This window comes from Melanotaenia boesemani, chromosome 14 (genome assembly GCF_017639745.1).
Source record: "Melanotaenia boesemani isolate fMelBoe1 chromosome 14, fMelBoe1.pri, whole genome shotgun sequence".
Lineage (NCBI taxonomy): Eukaryota > Metazoa > Chordata > Actinopteri > Atheriniformes > Melanotaeniidae > Melanotaenia > Melanotaenia boesemani.
The window spans coordinates 30,257,787-30,284,678 of NC_055695.1; the positions used below are offsets into that span (position 1 = coordinate 30,257,787).

Sequence of the window (26,892 nt, forward strand, 5' to 3'; positions counted from 1 at the left end):
CCCTGATTCTGCTCATTTCTGAGGCGTATCATGGTTTTAAATCCATCAGGTTTTGTAATTGATAAGTCTGTTGTCTGAGATTTAAGGTTAAGAAGTCCATGCTTTATGATTTTCACGATGCGAAAAACACGTTGTGGAATTTGACATTAAAAATGGACTCAGTGCAGGATCTTCGGGTACCATTCTTTATTCAGGGCTGTGTTCTTTGGCAAAATTGTGAGTGAGCCCACTCCCTTGACTGAGAAGCAACCCGACACATAAATGGTCTCAGGATGCTTTACTGTTGGGGTGACACAGGACTGAGGGTAGCGCTCGTCTTCTCCGAACAAGCTTTTTTCTGGATTCCCATAACAATCAGAAAGGGGATTCATCACAGAAAATGAAAAAGTCTTTAGCAGTCCAATCCCTGTACCTTCTGCAGAATATCAGTCTGTCCCTGATGTTTGTCCTGGAGAGAAGTGGCTTCTTCGCTGCTCTTCTTGACACCAGGCCTTCCTCCAAAAGTCTTCGCAATTGAACTTTTCTCCTTGATGTTCTTGATGATCTGATAAATGGTTGACTGAGGTGTAACCAAGCAGCAACCTCCGCCTGTAAAATGTGAAGCCTATGCGGAAGTGCAAAATAATTGCAGGTCACCCCTCGTCCACTAGGGGCTGGCTCCAAAACAGAGCAAATCCCCATAGACTCCCATGTTAAAAAGACCAACTTCACAGCAGAAATAAACATGTTTAAAGCCTGGTACAAAAATCCATTTTAGGATTAATAGGTCAAGTTTACCTTCATGACAATTGTGAGAGGGGTGAATTTTTTTTAACTCATCCGTTTGGATGTTATTTAATCTTGAAATTCGGCATAATTAGCGGCGTGTCCTTTTGATTGACAGGTAACCAATATCCGCGGCAAGAAGGGAGAGTGCAGCACAGCCGCGATTTTTAGCCGGCGCCTTAACTTTAGCCCGCCTACCTCTGTTAGCTGGTTAGCTCCTGTTAGCTACAGCCAGCTCGGAGTTTGATAGACGTCAATCATCTACCCCTACCTTCACAGTCCCCTCTCTCAGCTCCACCTCTTTGCCCATATTCGGATTTTCTGGGAAAGACGAAATGCGTGACGCTGCCAAGATGGCGACGGTGGGAACCGCCCAATGAGCTTCAATTCAGCTCCTCAGAAAACAACAGGTGACGTCACGGAGGCTCCGTCCATCTTTTACATACAGTCTATGGGTGCAGTCTTACTAGCAGCAATATTCTTCCCTGTTAAGCCCTTTTTGTGCAAAGCAATGATGACTGCACGTGTTTCCTTGCAGGTAACCAGAGTTACCAGAGGAGGAACAACGATGTCAACCACCACCATCCTTTTAAAGCCTCCAGTCTGTTATTCTAACTCAGTCAGCACGACAGACTGATCTCCAGCCTTGTCCTCATCAACACTCACACCTGTGTTAACGGGAGAATCACTGAAATGATGTTAGCTGGTCCTTCTGTGGTGGGACTGAAATGCAGTGGAAGTGTTTTTTGTTTTTTTAATTAAGTTCATTTTCATGGTAAAGAGGGACTTTGCAATTAACTGCAATTCATCTGATCGATCTTCATAACATTCTGGAGTTTATGCAAATTGCCGTCATAAAAATTGAAGCAGCAGGCTTTGTTAAAGTTAATATTTGTGTCATTCTCAAAACCTTTGGCCACGGCTGTACTATCTTTACGTTGTAAAAGCTGTAAACCTGGGGGAACCCTGCTGCTGATAAGTTTCATTGTTCCCTCTGAAAATCTGATTATGGTTTCTGTATATTACACCAGCTCATAATACTCTACCTTCTTCCAATAAAAGATTCAGAGCGAGCTCAAAGACACGCACAAATGCACATTTTACGCTCTGTGAATGAAATAGCTCATGAGATTTATTTCTAATTCCTTTTTTATTACTGTGTAAGTAGATACTTTTTGCTTATAAAGCAGTAAATCTGCAGGTTTTATTTAAGAGCCTTCTGCAGGTCTGCAGAAGCTTGCAAAGAGCTGCATAAGCAATATTCTGTTACAGGATAGTGAGGAAATTAGGCTGCTTTGCAGAACAGGGTTAAAAATACTGATTGCCATTGGGCCTGCGGTGCTGTTGATGTTCAATTTAAAGTTTCTCTTTTCTCTCATGTTGCTTAAAACATCCTCATTTTAAACACATAAGAATTTAAGGTAGATTAATCCTATTTACTCATTTTTACCTGAGCCTTATTTCGTCTGAAAAGAGTTAAAACTTTGATTCATTGATTCATGTACAGATGTGTGTATCAAAGGTCTGATCAAAGAGGTGATACAAAATAATCTCACTCTGCCTTCACCTACCTGATATGTGTTGTCAAAGCTGTCATACATGAACCGTGTGATCAGAGACGTCTTTCCAACTGCAAGACAAGAAAAAGGACAGAGTGCATTACATGATGGACAGGATGCTCCGTCTCTCTGCATTCAGGCTGTTGGTGAACTTTAACGTTGAACTGATGGTTGTACTTTCTGTCATGGCTCTAGCTGCTGCAGCAGGGAGCTCATTAGGAAATGTGAAGGTCACCAGCAGCGTCGGGTTCAGCTGCAATAGCAGAGCTGCTGTTGCCGTAAACATTATACATTACCAAAACATACATTTTTAATTTGCAATGAAAATATGTTGCAGCGAGATGAGAGACAACGATGCCAGGTCGTTTTTACAGAGCAGAATAGAATGAATTTAAAAGACCTTCATAATGAAAACACCATCATCTGAGTAATGACTTTCTGCTACCATTAACCATAAACCCAGCAGTGCTTAACTTAACCTTTATACATAATTCAAGCCACCTAAATTCTGTATTATTTAAACGTCCTGAATTAAAATCTTATATCTTTCTGGGGTGCTGAAGTCCTAAAAACATGAAGCTGGAACAGTTATGTCATGCAATTATTCATGTCTGAGTTCCTGCTGGCTGAAATTTATTTAATGCATCTCAGTCCACAGCTTGTGCACGCAGCGTAGCCACTCATGTATGACGATACCTGTGAGGCTGCTTGATTATGCCAATCAAATCTGGCCCACCACACCCTAACCTGACAAAAAAATGGTGTATATTTGCATTTCTTTGAATAAGTTTAGTGCTGCACGACTGGTCTAATCACAACCGCTTGTACAAGCATATGACTGCAGAATTAAATAACTGCATGCAAGACTTTTTTCTCCTGTAAAGGAACAGCAAAGACGAAGAAGATGTCTTCACCAGACAGGCAGCAGATGTGGGCGGGTTCTCTCACATCTGCCTCAAAATAATTCCAACCTGGCAACGGATATGTTGGGTCAAGGGTTTTTAGCAGCTGTATAACTATAACGACGATAAGTGATGTGGTAGGCTACTGCTTTAGAAATATTGCATCGATTCTCACTTTTTCTTTCTAAGCATGTGTAGATGAGATTTTTTGTGGTTTATTTTGAGGCGGGAGCAGCTTCAGTCTGGGTTCCAGCTTAACTCTTCATACTAAACTTATGGCACTGCTGTAAAGTAGGGATGTCACTACTTAAAGGCTGAATAATTAGGATTTTTTCCTTAAAAATAATTTAAAGTGTTCTCATTTGCTGCGAGGAATGTCTCCGACATTAACAATGTCTTTGTCAAGTTTTTCTCCTTCAAAATAAGAGTTCCGTGCCGGGGTAACTTGGGTGCACCGTGTTGCTCTTTCCAACTTCCTGGTTCCTTAACCAATCATATGCAACTCCCCACGGTTGCCAAACAACAACAATGCAGCGTTTGGTATTTTATGTCGGCAAAAGAGCAGCAGGAATGGAAGCTAGAAAAAGAAGCGGACCAGAAATAGTTTCAAATAAACCTAAAAAGCCTCGGCTTCCTGCTAAAAAGCAAACGACCAGAAACGGAATAAAACCAGGATCAATATTGGAGAATTGGAGAAGACGGATGCAGAGTTGGCAAAGTTTTTCCTCCACAGGTAAGCACAGCAATTTTGCTAAAATTAACCAAAAAGTTTATCTTGATTTACAAAGATTTTAGTCCAATTTATTTCTCGGCACTCAAATGAATTTGTGTGTATGGATGCATTAGTGGAGTAAATTGGTTGCCTGTTAGTTTACAACAACAAATGTAATGAAGTTCTGGCCAAGTGTGTTTGTCCTTATAAACTTATAAAATTACTATCAAATTAATTTATTAAGTGAGACTAAGGGAAAACTGCCGCTGCGAGGCATTTGTTGATTAATGTAGCTTTTGTTTACACATTTTATGCTAACATAAATTAGCACGTGAAATTAGCATTAGCATTGCAAAGCATAGCAACTTACTGTGTGTGTGAATCATCTTCGCTCCTCATCATGATTTTTGCTGGCGCTATGTTCTCCATCCTTCATAGACTGTATAAAAGAACGTCCTCTCACAAACCGGCAACCTACATGAAACTCTCCGAAGGGGGGAAACGCTCTCCGTGTTTTTCAATTTCAACTGCAGTTCTGATTTGAAACACTTGGTGTCAATGCTACTTATTTTGCCTTTAATTACACAATTAATTGCAGTATTAAATGCGATCAATTCATTTTAAAGATCCCTCAAATTCATCCCTTTCCATAAAGGATAATGTCTGAACTCTATCAGCAGATCAGATCAACTTCCACACGGTAAGCAAACAAAGTTAAACAACATCCATGTTTTTGTGTTGATTTGCTTTGGTTCCGTTAAGTTGCAGAAAAGGTGTGTTAGATTGGGAAAGTATAACAGAGGAAGAGTTCATTTTTCCAGCCAAACTAAATCATCCTTGTCAGGTTATTTTGGGTTATAGAAAAAAAGAGACCAAGGTGTGATTGTGGAGGACGGCTCACCAGGCTGTAAAACATGACTTAAAAGTAGCAGAGAAAGGAGGAAACAAATCCAATATGTCTGACCTCCTGCAGGACAACCAGCAGATTTTTACGCTAAGTAAACGTAAATGTTCAGTACTTTGGTTAAGTGATGTTAGTGTTTATCTAACAGAACGTTAAAATGAAATGTTATTGTGTTATTTGCAGTTTTGTAATCTTGTACGACTCTTGTTGGGTTTACAGCAGAACTTCGCTGAACTTTACACTTTTTGAATGTATAATTTTACTGTTCAAACACAGTCGATGCCTTTTACTCCTCCGTGTGCAATGGTCTGCACAAGAACAGCCTTAAATTCCAGTTATGTGGTCTTGTTTCTTTATTTCCAGTAGTCCAGTAATATTTTGTGTAGCAAACAGCAGCTAAAAGATCATTGGATGCCCCCTGCCCCCCTATCGACGGCTAATTCGGCATCCATCTTTCTTCCTTCCTGTAAAGTGAGATCTCTCCAAACAGTAAAAAACAGCCGGTTTGTTTACATCTGCTAGCTAGCGTGTTATACGTGTGCAAAGCGACGTATAACACGCTAGCTAGCAAAACTCAGCTGCTACGTCACGCAGCGTCCAGGATGAAAATATTGCATAGTGTTGTTTCTCAGGACGCTGCTGGACAACGACAGCTTCAGAAAAGCACAAAACAGATGTCATTTTTTTATTATGTCTATTTATTCTTGTTTCCAGCGCACTGTGCACACCATCCACCGTATTTTAGTCGCACATGGCTGTATAAGGACAATAAAGTAGATTCGATTCTATTCTGCTAAAGGACAGCTGGAAGAAAGTCCGACCTTGAATGAATGGATGGACGTCAACTTCAGATTCTTACTGGTCAAAATGGATTAATTATGTTATGCCACTAAGGCCAGATCTCATTTTCACTAGGGCTGCAACGATTAGTCGACAATAAAAATAGTCGACAACGAATTTAGCCGTTGACTTTTGTCGGCAAAAAAAAAAAAAAAAAACTACAGAGTGAGACATTGTCTTCTAATCCTATCTCTGCTGAGAGTTGAACAATGCACAAAGAGAGGGAAAAAAAAATACAGAGTGAGACATCGTCTTCTTTTTTTTTATCTCTGCTGAGAGTTGCACATGGTCCATAAAGTCCGCCAGGGGAAAAATATGGTGGCAGACCAGGGAGGAAAACCGCGGCGGAGAACGTTAAAAGTCTGGGATAACTTCACGTTAAACTTACAAAATAAATTAAATACATGTGAGATTTGTAAAGCGGACCTTGTGTACGTCTGCAATGCTCGAACATTTAAAGAGGAGGCAAGTGAAATAAGATCCATATATAATAATTATGATACATAATCCGATTGGTCGACTAGTTGTTTTAATAGTCGGTGACTAATCGACCATCAGAATAGTCATAAGTTGCAGCCCTAATTTTCACAAATGATTAGATTTATTTTGAAGAAAATTTTACTCGCTATATGTATATTGTGTTTTTTTATGCTGTTGTTTTTATGTTTTTGATATGGTTGATTTTTGTGTGTGATATGTTTTTGTCTAATTAGATTTATTTATGTTAAAAAAAAAATTAAAAAAAAAAAAAAAAAAAAAAGGACAGCTGGAAGTCAAAGCTAGCTGGATGTTTTTCCAGGTTTCTAAATTCTCTACTCAGGTTGAAAATCATGTTCAAAACCATTTTTATAATGTAGTTTCCAGAAAGAAGCTATTTAAAGTCCAGGTAGAGGTTTATATCCAGCAGAGAACATTTAGTTGGAACGAGACCTCTTGGTTACTTTACTTTGTTTTTCTATTATTTTGGCCTCAAATGATATAAATAAATAAAACTTAAAGGCCTTTAAGGAGAGTTCATGTGGTTTTTCACATTTAAAGTGTTGTGAAATTAACGCACAATAACTGTGATAATCACAACATTGATTAGTTCGTTGACAATAATTGTACCAAGACCATCTATCATCAAGTCATTCCTGGTGTAAACGGTGAACAGACCAGTCGTGCTTGAACCTTATGTCTCAATATTTCTACACAAAATCCAAACCATCTCCAAATAACCGAGCCACCAGCTCCTCCTCAGCAACCTGCCTCTGGGGCCCTTTAAAGTCATTTTTATTATTTATTTATTATCCCAAATTATTATTATTATTCTAAATCCCAATCTTTTTTTTTCTTAAAGATGTTATTTTAGCTCTGAAGGCCTTTATGGCACAGTTGCAATCAATATAACCATAAATCTCAACTCGAACAAAAGGGGCAGAAAGAAGAAAAATATCATATAATCTGCCTCTTTTACACAAATTATTAATTAACCAAGCGTATAATAAACATGCTGCTGATTTCCAACATGCTTCATATTTTACACTTTATTTACTGTCCACACATCACACAGAGGAAAATAAACATCATTTTATTTTCTCATCACAGCAGCTTTAATAAGTCTTTTACACAATGTTTGATTTTTCTACTTTAGTTTCGTTTTCCCAGATTGTTCTGTCTATTCATCCATCCATCCATCCATCCGTCCGTCCATTCGTCCATCCATCCATGTGTCCATCCATCCATCCATCCATCCGTCCATACATCCGTCCATCCGGCCATCCATCCATGTGTCCATCCATCCGTCTGTCCATCCGTCCGTCCGTCCGTAATAAAACAGATATAAGAACTAAATTATACGGTTCTTTTATAGATCTTAAATTTCCAGTGAATCCTCGACTTTACAGAACGTAGCAAATGTTTTGGCCGTTTTCATTTTTATACCGTTAATAAGTGACTTCTATTATATATTTTCATCAATAATAAACACCTCAAAATGTTAATTCATCGTAGTCTGTCAGGTGGTATTTAATCCCTGTAAACCAAGCACGGCTACTCCTGTCCTGTAAACTTTCCGTCATGTTGGCCGCTGACCCTGTGACCTTCAGCTGGTCAGCTGGTCTCTACACTCCCCCTACTGGTTGCTCTCATATTGCAGCCTGTGAACATGTTGCATTTAGTTCTGAGGACGTGTACTTCCAACTAACACAACATATGTGAGTGTGACAACCAACGATAGTTTGTTTATCATCACACTACTGACCTCAATAACCACAATATGACTTTTTCCTACATCAGCTGGAAATAATATTGAGTTGTGGAATCTTTCTGCAACAGGGTATGCTTAGACTGGTAGAAAACAACTTTCTAGACGTTACACATGACTGGTAGGTGACTGGAAACCAGTCATACGGTTTCATTTCAGAAGGTTCGCTGAGGTCTGCTGTCGTCTCTCGAACTCCAGAGGAACCGAACTAAAGCCTACAGACATGACCTGTGACAGGCTCACTCAGTAAATAGAAACCGTCTTATATCCTAATTCATCTCATTTGCATCCAGCTGCACTTGTTTACAGAAAGAGACTTTTATCAGGCAGACTAATTAAAGGTGCCCGTGCCCTCCCTTGTTTGCCATAGCTGTGAGGCTGGAGTGCAGCTACTGATTATGCTAATTAGCTTTTGGAAATTTATCAATACATCATCTGACTAACTTGACTCTAAGCTGTCCCACTTTAGCTGGATTTCACTGTTTTTAATGAGCTCTGCTGATTTAGTGAGGGTCTGTTTGAAAGAAAAGCTTTTCCCAAACTGAGGGTCCCAACATAATTTCAAAATAAAAAAATATAGCCTACACTTATCAAATGAAGTTGGGATTAAATTAATGCAAAGAGATTAATCTGTGAAATTAACACATTTTGTAACACATTTATTCATAAAAACAAAGTTAGTTTTTAGTCAGAACATACTAGTAATCTGAATTTCGTTTGCAGAAGCTGATTTTGTGCAGTAGGTGCTTCGTTACAGCGGTGAACCAAATCCATTAAAAACCACTTTATCATCACTTTATTCCTGCGTCTGACGGCAGAAACGTTGCTCATAGAAAGCAGGTTTTACATTCAGAATGAAAATCAGCAAAGTACTTCATCAACAGACAGAAAGTGTTTTGTCTTTTTCCTCTAATCTGCTCTGTATCACTGACTGTGACAGACCTCAGAACGGTAGACTTTTCCTCATAAACTCTGCATCGGGAGAGGTGCTTTTCAATTGCAGCTCCAGCAGCTAAATTTTCCCTTTTGACTGAAATCATGCATTTTATAGCTAAGCACTTCTTCTTTGTGGTATTTAGATCTTGAGTAAGCAGTGCAGGATGGACGGCCTCCAGCAGGGGCTGAACACTAACATCATCATGCGTCTCGTGCACGTTATTGTGTCACTGCTCCAGGTTAGGCAACATGTGGTGCTGAGCAGCTTCGTTGAGGGAGAACAAAAACCTGTCTGTTATCTTTCAACATCATTATTGTATCATTCTGATGTGACTCAACATGATCCAGTTAATGACAACACCTCTGCAGTGTGTTATAAGGTGTTTGGTGTGACTGAGTTCATCACTGGATTAGAAAAACTGAATCACTAAGCTGGTGTTTGAAGACTTCGACACTCTGGAGACCAGTTTAGAAAAGCTCTGTTCGGACCGTGTGTCCACATCTGGCTGATTCATTTGTAATGACGTCTTTTCCTCTTCATTTTGGAAGATATATGCAAGTTTTAAACAAGCGTCATTCAGGAACAGTAGAGTCAGACGTGATTACATCTTTATCTTTCAAGTCATTTATGAAGCAAAGATGCCAAATATTATCATCCTCAGTGCTTGTTAAGCCCAGCATGGCTAAACATGAGTGGCTATAAAGCAGCAGAACATTGGGATTGTCTCTGCTGACTCATCCTCTTCATCTTCCTCATCCTCCTCAGCAACATGAGACAGCACTCTGTGCCTCTCAGTCATGATGAAAGCTTCAAAACTCAGAGACAGGCAACATGTCCTCATTGCTATGCACAACTCAAATAATATCAAGGAAAAGAGCATCACGAACAAAACCTGAAGAGATACAGTTCTCTTCCTCGTAGAAGGAAGGTCTTCCTCTGTACCCTTTGATTTATCTGGTGTATAATTTGATGAACTGTGGATTAAATAATTTACACTCTCTGGAAAAGGATTACAACCTGGATGTATCTCAAGGTACCTATGTGGACATTTTAAATGCAGTAAAGGTATATTTATGTTTCCAAGTAGTAAATTATACACATTTGTATTGTTTCTTGTTAATGTTAGGGTACAATATGAGGAAATAAGCTGTGATGGGGAAAAAAGAAATGGTTAAACAAGCTTTACTCATAGATTTAAAGGCTCTACTGTTCCCGTATGCAATCAAAGCAGTTTTAAATTAATTGTTAATAAAGGAAACCAGCGGATTGCATTTAATCTTTTCTCTGACTCAATCCTCCATCCTGAGCTTCACAAAGAGACAGTGGAGAGAAAAACCTCCATCAGAACCAGAACCAGGAAGGAAATCCTCCAATAGAACCAAAACCAAGAGGGAAAACCTCCATCAGAACCAGAACCAGGAGGGAAATCCTCAATTGCCAGAACCAGGAAGAAAAACCTCCATTAGAACCAAAACCAGGAAAAAAAAACCTCCATTAGAACCAAAACCAGGAAATAAAAAACCTCCATTAGAACCAAAACCAGGAAGGAAATCCTCCATCAGGACTAGAACCAGGAAGGAAAACCTGCATCAGAACCAGAACCAGGAGGGAAATCCTCCATTAGAACCAAAACCAGGAAAAAAAAACCTCCATTAGAACCAAAACCAGGAAGGAAAAATACCTCTATTAGAACCAGAATCAGGAAAAAAAAAACATCAGAACCAGAACCAGGAAGGAAATCCTCCATCAGGACTAGAACCAGGAAGGAAAACCTGCATTAGAACCAGAACTAGGAGGGAAATCTTCCATTAGAACCAAAACCAGGAAAAAAAAACTTAATTAGAACCTGATCAAGGAAAAAAAAAAAACACTATTAGAACCAAAACCAGAAAAAAAAAAAAAAAAAACTCCATTAGAACCAGAACCAGGAAGGAAATCCTCCATCAGGACTAGAACCAGGAGAGACAGCCATCTGCCTGGACCGGAGTAATGGTGAACATCTTGCCATCTTTACTTCTGACCCGCTCATTTCATCTCTCATCATGTCACCGTTTCCATTTCGCCTAAATAGATGTGAGCTGTTCCAACAGGTCTCTATTCTAAGTTAAAGCTCTGCATCTGTAAAATTAAATTTCTAATTTTGACATTTAGTTGATTAAAGCAGCTTTTTCTTTCATGTTTGCCACCTTCTGTTAACTGAAGTGGACTAAATATACATGTATGCACATTCTTCTTGTACTACTGGGCACCTCAATTACACGAGAATCATCCACGTCTCACAACATGTCCGTCACATTTTTTATTTACAGAATGTCTAATATTGTCATATATTCTGGATTAAATGTTAGTAACAAACATCTTTATTTCAATGACTGTGGTAGTTTATAATCAGTTATTTATCTACAGCCACAGCCGAGGTTGGATGGCAAAGATTCATGACGTTACATAAGGCCTTTAAATGTTTAACAAGGTTGAGCAGCATTGTGGATGAACTTGATGACATCGTTTTATATTTAAACCTGCTGCTAGATGAAGTCAACATGCTGGCAAAGAAATCAGTTTTTTATACATAGGAGGTAAAAAAAAAAGGTTTTGAACACAGTAAATATTTTTCTAATGAGGCTTTACACAGGAAATTTTCATCAGATTGTAACAACCCAAATAATCCAGACAAACAAAGAAACCAAAACAAATCAAATCAGAAATTAAGCTATGTGCAATGAAATGCAAACACATGAAGAAAGGAAGGTGAAACAGACACGGACAGCGGCTGAAATCAGTAATCTAAAAGCAATCCTGCCTCTTGTCAGTGTAAATTAGTATCTGCTAGTTCAGGCGTCTCATTACCAAGAAACATCTCATGATGGGTAAAAGCAAAGAGCTCTTTAAAGACCTTCACAAAACATACTGATGGCATTGATTCCAGGATTTCTAAACGCCTCAATAATGCAGTGAGCTCAGTTGGAGATATAATCCATTTAAATAACAATGGAGGCAAAAAGGAAACCTGGATTTACTTTAACCTGAAATATATTCAAAACTATTTCACTTTTTGAAATGAAAGGCCACCGTTTAATAACTAATTATCCACTATGCTGGTCCCTTACAGACTAGAACAGTAATACCCAGAAAGGACAGTAGGTGGCTAAAATAGGCATTTTCATTAAAAGAACAAGGGTTACACAAACCAGAAACTATGTGTTAATAAATTTACAAGCTACTTAGAATAATTCAGTCCAGGTTTAAGCATCCTAAGTCTTGTTTCTCAGCAGGACCTGGTCTAATGGCATGGCATGTTGAGTCATTCTTAATGTCACAACATCGTACATGTCGTCAAGATCTGCTACGCCAACCCCTGTAATGCTGCCTGGCTGTAGCTACTGCTGTAATTACCGACAGCCTGAGGACTGAATGGAGGCGGAGCTTCATCTAGTGGCGCAACAACATCATTTTGCATGACTCCTACGCTTGACAGCATTTATTGTTTACTTGAGAAATTAAGAATATATCGGCATTTAATCGGCAAAACTCTGGCTGTTTATGATTATTTCAAAGAGGCTGTAATCGGCCAATTTTATTAGCCGGCTGATCAATCGGTCGGGCTCAAGCCAGAATACTTTCACTTCTGCAACAAAGGCTTCTTTGCTAAATAATAAATACATTTCAGACTGTACTACATTTCAGAGTTAGGCTCAGTGGGTAGAGTGGTCGTCTTGTAGCCTAAGGGGTTGACGGTTCAATCCTTGGCCTGTCGAGCTCATGTCCCTGAGCAAGACACCGAACCCCAAATTGTTCCTGATGGGTCGAGGGTATGAATGGGTGAATGATGTATAATGTAAGCGCTTTGGGTATCATTCCAGGAACAGTAAAGCTATATTAATACAGACCATTTACCATTTGTACACTACTTTTCTGTGTATCATTTTACTTGCTAATTTCTGAACTTGTTTGTTTAGGTTTCTTTGTATTGATTACTTTGGCTGTTATCAACATCTGGAGAGAATTTCATGTTTACATCTCCATCAGAAAATATTTACTGATGTGTTCAATACTTGTTTTACCCACTGCAGATGTAAAACCCACTGACATTATAAACTGCCTCCCTGTCTCATGTCTACATTTTCTTTAAGTGAATTTGATTTAAACTCAATTCATTAGTAGCAATCTTTGATAGGTTGGAGTAAAACCTGAAGCAAGATCATCTTTAATAATGTTTACTTTTAATGATCAAGTCTTGAGAAGTCACAATATCTAATTTCTGTTCAAGTACATTTAATGGAAAATACTTTAAAGTACTTCTTTGTACAACAGAATGTTTAATATATTCTCTAACAACCATTGTTTAAACTGGTTCCCAATACGTCTTGGCTTCACTGGGTGTTGTGATAAATAAAGGCTCTTTCCAGCACAGAGGTTGCACATCTCTGCTTGGAAAACAATAACATATTGATAATATATTCTACATATAAACAAGAATCTTCCATCTACAGCTCTGCCAAAAGGTCTTTTAATTTTTATAATGAAAACAACTCAATGACAACCATCTCAACATATACTAAACACATTCATGTGTTGTCTCCATTAAGCTTAACAAAGGACAAATCTTCTGCTCCTACTGCTGCACAAAGTTAACAAAGCAGTTTCTCTCTACATAAACCATGAGAACGTCATTTAAACTCTTTAATAAATATGATTTCTTTCTCCCATCCCTTTTTCTGAAGTGGTGTTTTATTGCTTCATGCTCCATGTTAGAGGCTCTGGAGAAAACAAAGTGATCCTCATTCTGTGAAACCAGCAGTAAATAAACTTAAAAACAATTCCCACAGAGAGGATCAAACATGAGTCTTAGAAACCAACTGAATCCTAAATTATTTTAATCAGCTTAAACCTACACATCTAAAACAAATCAGCATGAATTACTGCTCTTACTCGGCCTCTGATTAGCTAGTGTTGCTTGATCAGGACCACAGTGGCTTAAATAGTTAGATAAAAAAAATAAATAAAATAATAAAAAATTCTGTTCTATTCCACAGTCATTTAGCAGACGCTTTTATCCAAAGCGACTTACATTTGAGAGCAAGAACAACACAAGCAAGAATTCAAACAAGATGGGACGTCATCATTAAGTGGTAGCCAGACTGCTGTGAGTCCAGCTGGACCCAGGTGCTGTCATGTGTACATACATGAAATGTGATAAATAATGCTGTTTTTACCATATTGTGTGTCTGAATAAACACTGCATTTAGCTGCTGGATTGTAAACTTATTGAGCGGGATGTAAATGCCTGGAAAAGACAGCGATAGGGCTCGAGGGTGTGTCGGTGATCTAGTAAGGTTTTAAGAGTTAAATAACATCAGTTTGTTTTCTTCTGTTAATTGTTCATGAATTGCTACAGTAGTTCTGAGTAATACAGTTAAAACTGAGTTGTTATAATTGTGTTTTGATTTAATTTAATTAGTTAATGTCTCAGCAAATGAGCTGCACACTCAAATCACGAGGCCCATGAATTAAGTGGATGACAGCTCTGCTGTCCTGAGTTGTGTTTAGATTCATTCACCTCTACAAAACAAATATTATATTTCAGCCTAAACCAAAACACTGGTGGCAGCCTCAGTATATCTTCTGCCCACCAGCAGTTAATAACTCATACTGCTGCGTAGATTTAAGCCTTTAATGTTTACAGTTAGCAGACTAGTTATCTAGTAAATGTTGATAATAATAATAATAATAATAATAATAATAACAACAAATAATGGATATTTTATTAATTCCAAGTGGGAAAGCCTAGGTACACTGGGAGAAGCGGGCTGCCATATTACATCACCTGTTAATTATCATTTATAAATACACAATCTTCTTCAGTCTGGCCTCATGAGACACAGAAAGAAACTTAACTAAAGAAATTTAACAAAAATGGCAATAAGAGCTATGGACAACATGAAGAGTGCAACAGTAATTATTAAACCAAAATAAAAAATAATCTAAGATTTCTTTTAGTAAAACTACAACTATCATAGATACACAGCAACGTGTTGCCAGGGCAACGTAGTCTGTACCATCAGTCTCCTCTGGGAGAGTGTGACAATAAGTGGTCCTTGTTATTGTTCTCACCTGCTTAAATGTCGTTCTCAGATATTTGTGCAGCTCAGTGCTCATCAAGCGCGACATGGACTCTCAGAGTTTTACATTTAAGAGCAGAATGAGGCTCAGACACATGAGAAAAAGGCCCCAAAAGAAAAGTGTCCCTGGCTGCATATTTTTCTGAACCACAATTTAAACTTCATAAATGCTTCCATTATCTAATGCAGGGGTGGCCAACGTCGGTCCTCGAGAGCCACAATCCTGCAGGTTTTCCAAATTTCCCTGTTCCAACACACCTGACTTAAACTAACGAGCCATTGTGCAGATTCTTAAAGGCTGTTGGATCCATTTAATTTGAGTCGGGTGTGCTGGAGCAGGGAAATTAGGAAAACCTGCAGGATTGTGGCTCTCGAGGACCGACGTTGGCCACCCCTGATCTAATCAAATATAAAAAAAATGATTTTTGACATTTATTAGTCGACCCAGTCTTCCAGGTCTCTTTCTCCATGCAACCAAGATTTCCTTGTTTCCCACCAATCCCTAATATTAGACGTGTCATTTTTTGCCACAGCAACAGGGTAAGGCTGGTATGTAATATTTATCAAGAACAAAGGGGAGGAAGAGAGAAATATTAGTGGTTGCTCACGAGGAAGAGGAGCACAAACACCTGGAGGAGATCCATGTACTTGTTGGTGCCACACAGATCCTTTCAGGAGAAAGAGAAAATGAATCCCCTTTCAGTCTAAGCCAAACTTTTTCATCCACAATAAAGTTAAACTCCCCTCCATCCCACTACCATGTCCACCTGCACTTAATGAAACTTTGGTTAATCAGCTGCTACTTTAATTACAATTAAAAGCATATCAGTGGTGGAGGGAAGAAGTCTATTAACTCCTCTGATACAGTGTGAGGTTTTGTAGACCAGGAAACCCTGCATTACTTTCTAAAGTAATCAACAGGCTTTTCTTTGTGTTCAGGATGACAAATCCCCCAGTGGTTGCTAATTTTTTGAGAGATACGCCACTGGATTCTGACTTCTGGGTCCAGATCTGGACCATACAGACCCAGACCTACAGCCAAGACTGAAATTTGTGACTTCCAACCTGACAGAGTGTTTCTATTATAACGGGCACAGCTTCTGTATTTTAGAGAACGAGGAAACACAACAGCCAATTAAATGCAAGTTAAGCCACCCCTTGAGACACCACTCACTTAGTCAAATGTGTTGTGACTCTACTGTGCAATAAGATGTGTTGGAGGCAAGAAACACATGAATTGGAGCAGAAAAAGAAAAAGATAGAGATTTTCTCTACTTTCTACAGAAAGTTGAGAAAAAGGCGATGAGACGGACAGAGGGGGAGAGAAATAAGGAAGAAATAACAGCATTTAATCCAGAATGGACTCATTTCTGTTCATACCTCCACCTGGAAGCTCTGCAGTGTGTCGCATGCGTTCGGAAACTGTGACACTTTTTAAAATCTGAAACTTCTTTATGAGATTAACACAAAAGATCTGAAGAAACAAACCCACTGAATTCTGAAGCTTGCAAGGCAAGTGGAACAACGTGGACTGCAGCACAATCCAAAGCTGCAGCAGACTCCTGAAAGGAGGTGGTGCGAGGTACGGAGAGGCTGGGGAAAAATCTCCGACACCGGCAGCAGCAAAGCTGTGATGCTGCAGCAGGAGCTGAGACTCCATCGGAGCTGCTGTGACTTCTAAATAGTTGTTTTAACCTCATAGTAAATAGTGTGGATTGTCGGTCATTTATGTAAGGGATAATGCCTGACAAGGTGTCCATTATCATAAATTAATGGATGATGCGGGGGCGTGAACTCTGATCATTAAATGTTAAGTCCATCTTAAATCGTTTTTATGTTATCCACCATTCACTCTGTATTAAACAAGTAAGGAAGGTAATCAAGACAGAATGACGGGCGGCAAACTATTAAATGCAACGTTGCCATTGATCGTGACATTTTATAAAGATACTGGCATATCCATGGTGGCGTTTGAAGGACAGAGTAGGGCTGCTCGATTATGGGAAAAATGATAATCACGATTATTTTGATTGAAATTGAGATCTTGATTATTTAACACAATTATAGATAAGAGGTGGAGTAGTGGTGGGGGTTACATTTGAAGTGTGTACTGTGGTAATGCCGACTAGTTTCTTTCCACCAGGTCCCCGTAGCTATTGTTTGTCTCAGACCAGCAGCTATGTTCCTGGTGTGATCTGGAAAAAAATAGTCTGGAGACATTTCGTTTTCACGTTGAAATCCGCGTCAATAAAATGTAGCGCGACATTTCTATACGGCTCTGGTGCGGCTTGACCACAGGTCCGTAGAGGTGGCGAAACATTGGACGGTCACCACGTCTTTCACAACACCCTCACTACACTCATCATACAGGGAAGAAAGAAACAGTCCACTAACATGGTGTTAAGATGGCAGTGATGCCGTTTGTCCAAAGTGTTGATGAGTTTCTTAAATCCCGGATTGTTCACTGTGTTAATTGAGAAAAAAGTTCTGTTTGTTTATAACGTTTGTCTCTCTGTGACTCTGGGAGCTGGTGGATTATTTAGTTGCGACTCACAAAATTTTTTTTTTTTTTTTTGTGTTGCGTCGCAAGCCCCCGTGTGCACGTCCGCTTGAACGAACGCAACATTTTACATGCACGACTGTCGCCTGTCGCTTGGCTGGAGGAGGGCAGCGATTTTCGCTTCCTCGCGCAAGTTTACATAGAAAATGATGGAGAAGGAACGACGCACCGTCACAGACATGATCTGCAACCCGGCGTCTGAGTTTCTGTTGCCACGGATACCAACTAGAATTTAGCCAGCTCAATAATTAACAACAACAAGGCTATTTGACCAGAACTTCTTTAATCGGTGTCCATTATCACTTTTTAATGGACACCCTCCAGCCAATCAGAATCGAGTATTCACCCAGACCATAGTATAATCCTATATAATAGAGTCATAGCAGCAAAATAAACAGATGAGATTTGCAGAGTTGTGATGGTATCAAAAATCTGTGCAGAATTGATTGTTCTTACACTGTAAGTCACATGGACTGTACTAGTAAAAAAATTCAATATGAACTCTGAAAAGGACACATCCATTTACCAATACCTCTGCATAATGGATGAACATGCTTTCAGACACAACAAAAGGCTCCTATGCACACAGGAGGCACTCTGAAAGCTATTTCAGCTCTTATGCAGCCTAATGAGGCATTTTACTTCACTGAAAACAACAACAAACACAAACACAGAGCACAACGACAAACTGGCCTGAGTATGACAGCAGCTCAGAGATATATGGTGTTCATTACTACCTTGGGAAAGAAGACAGAAGTCATAACTCTGCTGTTTCAGTCCAGAGGGCTGCAGAGACACCAACATGACGGTTTCATGTTTAAATTAAATTCTGACAAGGCAAAGGGCAGCTAGAGGATGGAGAAATGAAAACAGCATCCACTAAGTATTATCAGATCCACTCAAGTCTTATACAGCCGACAAAATCAGACTCAATGATAAACTACGCTCAATGTAGCAACTGTGTGGTTTAGAGGGGAAATTCATTAGGTTGACTGTAAATATACTGGACATATGAGCAAATTTAACCCTTCAATTGTGACTATGTTGACAGGAAGTGACATGCATAATTCAAATCAACGTAATTCTTAATTTCATTCAAGCTATCTACGCAATTCCAACAGAGTTTGAAAGCTGAGAAGTTAAAAAAAAAAAGGGGGGGGGGGGGGGGGGGGGGGGGGGGGGGGGGGGGTTCTGTTTAATGACAGTATTTTTTATATTGTGAAGTGATAAATATAAATAGAAGGACCCCCCTGTAAAAAGGAATCTGAACCTGGCTTAATTTAGTGTTCAGATTTTTTCCTAGAAACATGCAAATTAGTGCATTTTTGGCCTAATTTGCATATTTAAACATAACATTTAAGAAAACTTGCAATACAAAACAAAAAATAGTCTTAATGTGAGGAATGAACCAGGAAGGTTTCATTGTGATACCAGTTAGTTATAAATTTGACCCTAGTTACTTGTAGCATCTCGGTTTAAAAAAAATAGAAAGACAAAAGATGAAGATGCCGTCCAGATTTTATTAAAACAGGAAGAGCTGAATAACAGGTTTTGGGCAGAGAAATGAAAATAAAAACTAATATTTCTGGGAAAAGCTCTGTGAAAATGTGAATATTAGAGGATTGGACTGGTCCTGCCCACAGCATCTCTGCCACCTGTTTCTCTGCAAGTCATCTGCTCATGATTCACATCTTTGCCCACTGAGTTAGAGAAAACACTCCCTCCTCCATTTAACGGAAGAGATGAACGTGGCCCAGAAATCCCTGCAGGACTGTCTGCATGCTGCTAACACCAATATCTAAATGAGACAATATTCATTACAGTCACATCTACTTTATTAACCATTAAAGAGAGCTGTATTATAAATAAAGCACTGCTTACTGTAAACCAGTGAATGACTCATCATGCTGCATTCATGAGGAGAAGGTTACAGCCACATGAGGAGGGCTCATCTGGGGAGCTAGAGAAAGGGTAAACACCGATGGAGACCAGCTGAACTCGGTGTCAGGTCCCATGCTGGGTAAATGACAGCCTTCCTCTACTGCAGGGATTTTATTCCCAGAGCTGTTCTGTTTGAGCAACTGGGATTAGGTTTAAATGGGATTTTACATCTTTCCCCTTTAAAGGATCCCTTGTTGTGCAAGATCCCAATCCATTTCTAAGACACGATTTAGAAAAGGAAAAGTCTCTCCAGCTGAATAACGATAAGCATTTAAAAAAATCCCTGACAGGGTGTGAAGTTATATGTGTTATAACTTATTACTATTCTACTCCTGCTCTTTGTAATACGGTTTCATCAGATGCTGCCTCCAAAATCTTTTCTCTGGCTCACGCCCGGTGGAGCTGAATCAGTAAGTTTCTCTACATCTCTGCATGTGCTGCAGACAGATTTGCTTTATTCTGGGCAGAGTTTATAAATGAGGCTGTGCTTTTCCCATGGGCCTGTGAGAACACACCCACTCAGCTGTGCAGCATATGCATATACAACTACAATCACTCTGCTAGGATCAAATGGGCTTTTAAAAGGTGCTGCAGCACAAACATGAGCCTCGGTAGAGGCAGTTTAAGGTTACATATAAAAGTCTTATCTGAAGAAGAGAGCATGAGCTGGATTTGTGCTGTATCTGTTGTGCACGAGGGATGTCACGATTTTAGATTTTCTTGGTATGATTATCATCACGATTTTATCACAATTTGCATGAATTAGTTCAACAACGCTATAAATGTGTAAAAACACATTAACTCTCCTTACAGGTATTTACGTTTTATTTCCATCTTTTTATGCCAACATGATAAAATAACAACAATCTCCTGCTGTGTAAAGAATAAATAAATCCTAAATAATACCTCTGGACTTCTCTCAGAGAACACAAATTGAAAATGCTACAGGACCTCTACCTGGACCCGAGAGGCTTCTTTCTGTAAACTACATTATAAAAACGGTTTTAAAAATTTCTTTTCAACCTGATTAGAGAATGTAGAAACGTCCAGCTAGCTTTGACTTCCAGCTGTCCTTTAGCAGAATAGCTGCTGGTTGACACATAAATAATACTGGAACAGTGCATTAAAATGTGCATTAAAACAGTAGCTGTACATTAATTTAAAAGTATAATTACCAGGATTTTTAGTTTCTCCTGCGGTTCCCCTCCCTCTACCAAACTCAGTCACCTCACTTACTGACCTACGGTTATTCAAATCAAGTACTTTCTCAAGTTTCTGGACCTTAAGAGTAGACAGTACTCAAACAGAAATTAGCTGAAATCTGACTCTTGCTTAATCTTTATTTTGTATAACTTAGATGCATTTAACACTAGAACATCATTTTGACTCTTTAAAAACTTGAATTTTCATTAACTTTGTCAAATAAAATCATGAAGTCTTGCTGGTCCCTGACTTTTCCTAAAACTACATGATTTTCCATTAGAACTAGTTTTAATATTTAATAAAAGACAGAGGAAATAAGATCATTTCTACCCACTTCTGCCACGGGTGGTCATTTTGACAGGATTTTGTGCTGTTGTATGTTTTTGATTCCTGTCCCGTCGTTTTGGATCTGATGTGGAATTTTTCTGTAGAGGGTGGTATGCAGAGATGGATGTTTCTTTGTTTTATTTTTGCCGTATGTATAATACGGGACCTTGTAGGAATGAATCATCAGTGCACTAAAACCATTAACTGTACATAAAAGATGCACGGAGCCTCTGTGACGTCACCCGTAGGTTTCTGAAGAGCAAAAGTGAAGCTCGTTGGGCGGTTCCTACCGTCGCTATCGTAGTAGCGTCACGCCTGCAGTCGCTCCCGGAAAATACAAAAATGGACAAAGTGGCGGAGCTGAGAGGGGGGTTGTGAGAGTGGGAGTGGATGATTGACGTCTATCGAACCCCGAGCTGCCTGTAGCTAAGAGCTAACTGAGCCAACTTGGATCTAACGTGAGCTAACCGGTTAACGAAGGTAGGCGGGCTAAAGCTAAGGCGCGCTGTGAGCCAGCTAAAAACCGCGCTTGTGCTACACTCTCCCTTCTTGTCGCGGATGCTGGATACATGTAAATCAAAAGGACACGCCCCTAATTATGATGAATTTTAAGATTAAAAAACAACCAAACGGATGAGTTAGAAAAAAATTCAACCCTCTCATAGTTGTCATGAAGGTAAACTTGACCTATTAATCCTAAAATGGATTTTAGTCCAAGGTTTAAACATGTTTATTTCTGCTGTAAAGTTGGCCTTTTTAACATGGGAGTCTATGGGGATTTGTTCTGAAGCCAGCCAGCCTAGTGGACGAGGGGGGAACTGCAATTTTTTGCACGTCCGCTTCACATTTCACCGCCGGAGGTTGTCGCTTGACTAAAACCCAAACAGGCTTCAGTAGCAGCTGCAGAGGAAAGTCCAGCCCTAACACACACATTCATTCATGCCCATGGACACTTCAACAAGGAGTCAGGGGAAGCCCGGAATCGAACCACTGACTTTCAGGTTGGCCAATGACTGCTCTAGCCCCCCCCCCCCCCCCCCCCCCCCTTTTCTTTGCTGCATTTAAACAGTTTTTATTTAAAAATTCCAAATCTGCATCTGTTTCATTTATGCTTGAATTTTTAAACTTGATCATGTTTTAATGCTGTTTTTATCCAATGTTTTCTTTTTTACTTTGTCTTTTGTTTTTAATGCTAAATTATGCTTCTGTTTTCTGATGTTTAATGTTTCTGTAAAGCACTTTGAATCACCCTGTCATTGAGTTGTGCTGTACAAATAGACTTGTCTTCAGCTTTTTGAACATTTTCCTGGCTCTAAGAGTTCTATGCTTTAAAACAAAATGAATGAAAAATACTTTAAGGACCATAACAACAATACAGTTGTGCAAAATGCAAAACGATAAGCTTTTAACTCAAAACAAGCCATCTCATTATAAACAATATTCCCTCGTTCTGTATCGCATGTGAAAAAGTCTCAACATATTTGACAATCTCGATATATTGCCCAGCCCTACTATCTGTCGCTGAAGACATATTCTGGTTTTTCTAGTCTGTTTATGGTAAAGTTCAGTGATGCTACTGAACGTGTGAAACTCCAGTAAACTCAACCAGACTCGTACATGATTACAGAACTGCAAATAACATAACATTTCATTTAAATGTTCTGTTGCTGAGTTGTTTTCTAATGTTCTAACGCTGAGCATTTACCTTTACTTTAGCATAAAAAGCTGCTGGTTATCCTGCAGGAGGCGAAACATATCGGATGTATATATAAAAATATAATAAGGATCCGTTTGTATGCAGGAAATTACTCTTCCTCTGCTGTACTGTCCAACTTTAACACGACCCAAGCAGCAACACACGGATGTTGTTTAACATCATTTTTATTACATGTAGAAGTTGCTCTGATCTGCTGATACAGTTTAGACATTTATGATTAATGAACAGAAGCACTTAATTCTCTAAGTGCTAGATGGCAGACACGTGAATCGTCCATCAACAATCAGCTGCGATGGTCAACTGTTTCTGGTTTCTGACAGTTTTAATCCAGCATTTGTTTTTGATGGCTTGACTGGCCAGCTACACAGAGATGAGAATAGAGCAGTCATTGGGGGTGTTTAATTTCTGATCTGTTGTAAGGACTACAGCTGCTCTTTCAGGCTCCATTTTAGCAAAAAAAAAAAAGTTGCTCAAAGCTACAAGATCAATATATTAACTGTAAATAATTCACTAAGACGCTAAAAGTGTATTAAAATACTAGCTGAAAGAAGATGAAACTGCCAAAACTGAATCCAACCAACCTGCTCTTAAGTAATGGAGGGACAGACCAACTAGCATAGCATCCCTAGATCTACATGACTGGCATGGTTGTAAACCAACTATAGATTAGATAGCATCTCAAAATCTGCAGAGAACAAACAGCCATTGCCCTAAAGGTGTAAACAAAGGGTCCAGATCGGCCCATTAACGGGCAGCTGAGCCGATCGATGGCAGATCAAAGCTGTCGCAGAGCCGTTTCCCTCGATCCATCAAAGAAAGACACTTGGTGGGGAGATGCAATTAGATGTCAATAAAAGAGACAACCGTTTATTTTTAGATGCAGGTAGATAACCAGACAATACACCAGAGATGCTCTTCAGGGAACGACGGTTAAATTTGGCCTTTAAGTCAATACTGATAAGGAAAATTCTGCAAGCTAAAGGCTTATTGGTTTTATTTACTGTGCTGTGGTCCTCCACACTTGTTTCAGTTTCAAAAGATGCTAGGTCAGATTAGCAACTGGGAAGTTTGAATACTATTAAAGCCTGGCAACCTGAAATCCAAACCAGTGGTTTAACCCAGTCTGCTCAGTTCTTCAGACCCTGAGGCACTTTGGATTTCATGCTCTTGCAAAAGGAAGGATTTTGTTCAGACAACATTTCGAGACATTGTGGTTTAAATTAAACCACATCACAATTCTGTCGAAACCTGGCTTTTCCTGGATGAGACGTGCTATTACTGTGATTTGTTTGCTGCAGCTCAACTGATCGTTTGTTGAACACTGGAGGTCATTTCTAGCTACACAGACTGGTATGTCTATGGTAAAAGAATAAAGAGTCCAATGTAGCTAAAGGATCATCCTGTAAGATGGTCAGATGGTTGCCAGTCGAATGTCTTCATGTAACCTGCAAAAATACTATAATTTACTTCATCTGCCTACAATTGGAAACCAGTTGAATCTGGTGGAATCAAGTAAATCTATATCAAATATTCCTACTGTTCTTCCAAATGAAATGCTGACATTAAAGTATGAATGATTTCAAACTGTAATGACACTGAGATTAAAATATGTAGTTTTAATTATGGTCAATGGGACATTTTTGGCCACAAAGGTCCCCTGAGGGAGAATCTGATAATACATAACAAATACTAATGATATTAAATGATTTTTCTGTTAATCTTTGACATATCCAAGACTCTAATCACTACCAAGGACACATCTCTGATATTTATAATGTAGAAAATAAGCCATTTTTTTTAAAGAATAATTATTAAACTGAATGATTAAAGTGGCATTTAAAGGGTTAATATTTTTTAAATTACATATTTGTCTGGTAGTTTTGAGTCTGAGGTTGTTCAAGTGATTCATGAAAAAAAAAAAAAAAGCTAAAAAAAAAGAATACTGATTTAGGATGATTTTATAGCAGCTGTGCATGGACACTTTTGGCCTTAAAGGGGCATTTAATTAAGTTAATCTTAGGAGTGCATAAGGGTCAAGGCCCTTCCTCATCAATGTTGCTTCAATAATGGATGGATGCATACGTACACAACTGAGTGTCACTTCCGCCCAAAATCAGCTTTTCTCACCAAGATAACTCGAATGTCAGATTTTTTTGTTCACCATTATCATCACATTCACCTGTCAACTATCTATCAGCTTGTTACATCTCACATTAGCAGCTAAACTAGCAGCTAACCTAAGACCACAGGCTCCGCCATGTTCAACAAACACAATGTTTTAAAAATAACAGGAAGTGACATCACTACACACGTACTTAGAAATAAATGTTTTAACCACATCATTGTGCAGGATTTGTATTTCAGCAGCATGTTACTGACGAATGTGAGAATAAGTGGCATCTACAGAATATCTGCAGGAAATGGGTTAGTTGCTGCCAGGCCAGGAAAAAAAAGACAGTTTAATTTGCTCAGAAACCCACTTCCTGGAGAAACCATGATTGATGCACTAACAAACTAAACCCTGCTCTGAAGCTTTCTGGTCTGGTGATTCAGCACAATTTCGAAGCCAGCACTAGTTTAATGACAACCTCTTTGCTGCAGATGATGGAAGATAGCATCATGATTGAGTGAGCAAAATACAGCTACTGTTTCAATTGTATTCTCATCTGCTTGAGGTGAAATTAAGTGTGCAACAGGGATTACCTCCAAACAACTGCCTTTTACAAAGTATCCTGCAGTATTGAAAACCTTCCCATTGTAAAACATCTATGACCCAATAAACACTGATCAGTAATCTGAGGCTTTTCTAACAATGACTTAGTTGATTGGTTTGAAACTAGAGCTGGCAAAAAAAAGCTTCCTTCAGGAGCGTGGGCACATGGAGACTTGGAAACAGCTGATTGGCTTTCTTAAGCCCCTTAGCTTTGTCGAGGAAGTCTTAGCCAACCTTTTATGTACAGGGAGTGTAGAAAACAACCAAAGAAGTATGCCGGAGGAGAGCCTTCCTGACAGCTCATTTAACATTCTGCCTGCTTCCACCCACTTAATCTTAAGCCCCCACCTTTCTGACATTAGCTCATTCTTTCATGAAAAACAGAACATCCTGCTATCTTTCCCTTTATAGACACATTTTTCAGACTTATGGACCTATACAGTATACAGGAAAACTTCACCAAGAAAGAAGGGCCCTTGTTCTTTCAATGCCCCTTGTTTCTGACATACTCCTGTCCAGACTTGTACATTAATAAATGACACTGGGAGTGCCAACTGGATTCACGCCTGCCTGGCCACCAGCTGCAATCATCGCAGACATGTCAGAGAGACGCAGCTCCACCAGAGACAGGAGGCTGTCTGGACGGCAGACAAATTAAGTCTCCATGAACTGATAACAGGCACAGACTCAACTACTCCATATTGGCTGGGACCTCATTGCACACACTTGCAGGGTCTCCAGTGACGCTGGAGTTCAAACGCTCAAACCATTTTTAGACACCCCAGAATAAAGCCAACCACAGCATCTCACCCAAAAATCCTACAATCCTGCAAGATTTTCAGATTTAAACTTACCTTTATTGCATGGCAGTTACAATGTCAGCAGTAATGATAAGAAAAGCAAAGTCTGTAATACTTCATTATACATAACAGCTGCAAAAAAACCCTGCAAGTCTTCTGTATGCCTGACATAAAATATGTTTATTTGTAAGAGAACAGAAAGAGAGATGTTGATCGATGCTGTGCTGTCAAAACTGATTTGCCAGTGAGCAAACACACCCCACCACCACTTCTTTTAAGAGCAGATACTAAAGAGAAATAAGTGCAAGCTGTAAGAAATATAACTAGAACAGATGTATGCCTCTGAAAACCAGTCACACTGCTTACAATCACCTCTCCTTGTGCTTGAGAAATGCAACAGAAACTGGGTTTCGTTTTTGTCTTTTGCATTCTGTCATCATTTTATCCCAATATTTTAATTATCAAATGTTCTCTGAAGTTAATATCCTCTGTTGTCAACTTCAAATAAGCTGATTCCTAAGTGTAAGAGAACATTTGTGCAAAATTTGATATATTTACCTGAAGTTTTAGAACAAAAACATGAAATTAAATTAAAAATACTCTATTTATCCCAGAGGGAAATTTCAACTTATATACTTGCTTTTATTT

General features: G+C 39.1%; 1 protein-coding gene across 2 annotated transcripts in view; it reads right to left on the reverse strand.

Annotated features, from left to right (window-relative positions):
• rab6ba (RAB6B, member RAS oncogene family a) overlaps positions 1–26,892 on the reverse strand; it is a 70,436-nt gene that overhangs the window by 39,099 nt on the left and 4,445 nt on the right. For both annotated transcript variants that reach the window (XM_042006894.1, XM_042006895.1), the window contains exon 2: positions 2,337–2,395. In XM_042006894.1, coding sequence (XP_041862828.1) covers positions 2,337–2,395 — 59 coding nt within the window. The remainder of the gene's footprint in view (positions 1–2,336; positions 2,396–26,892) is intronic.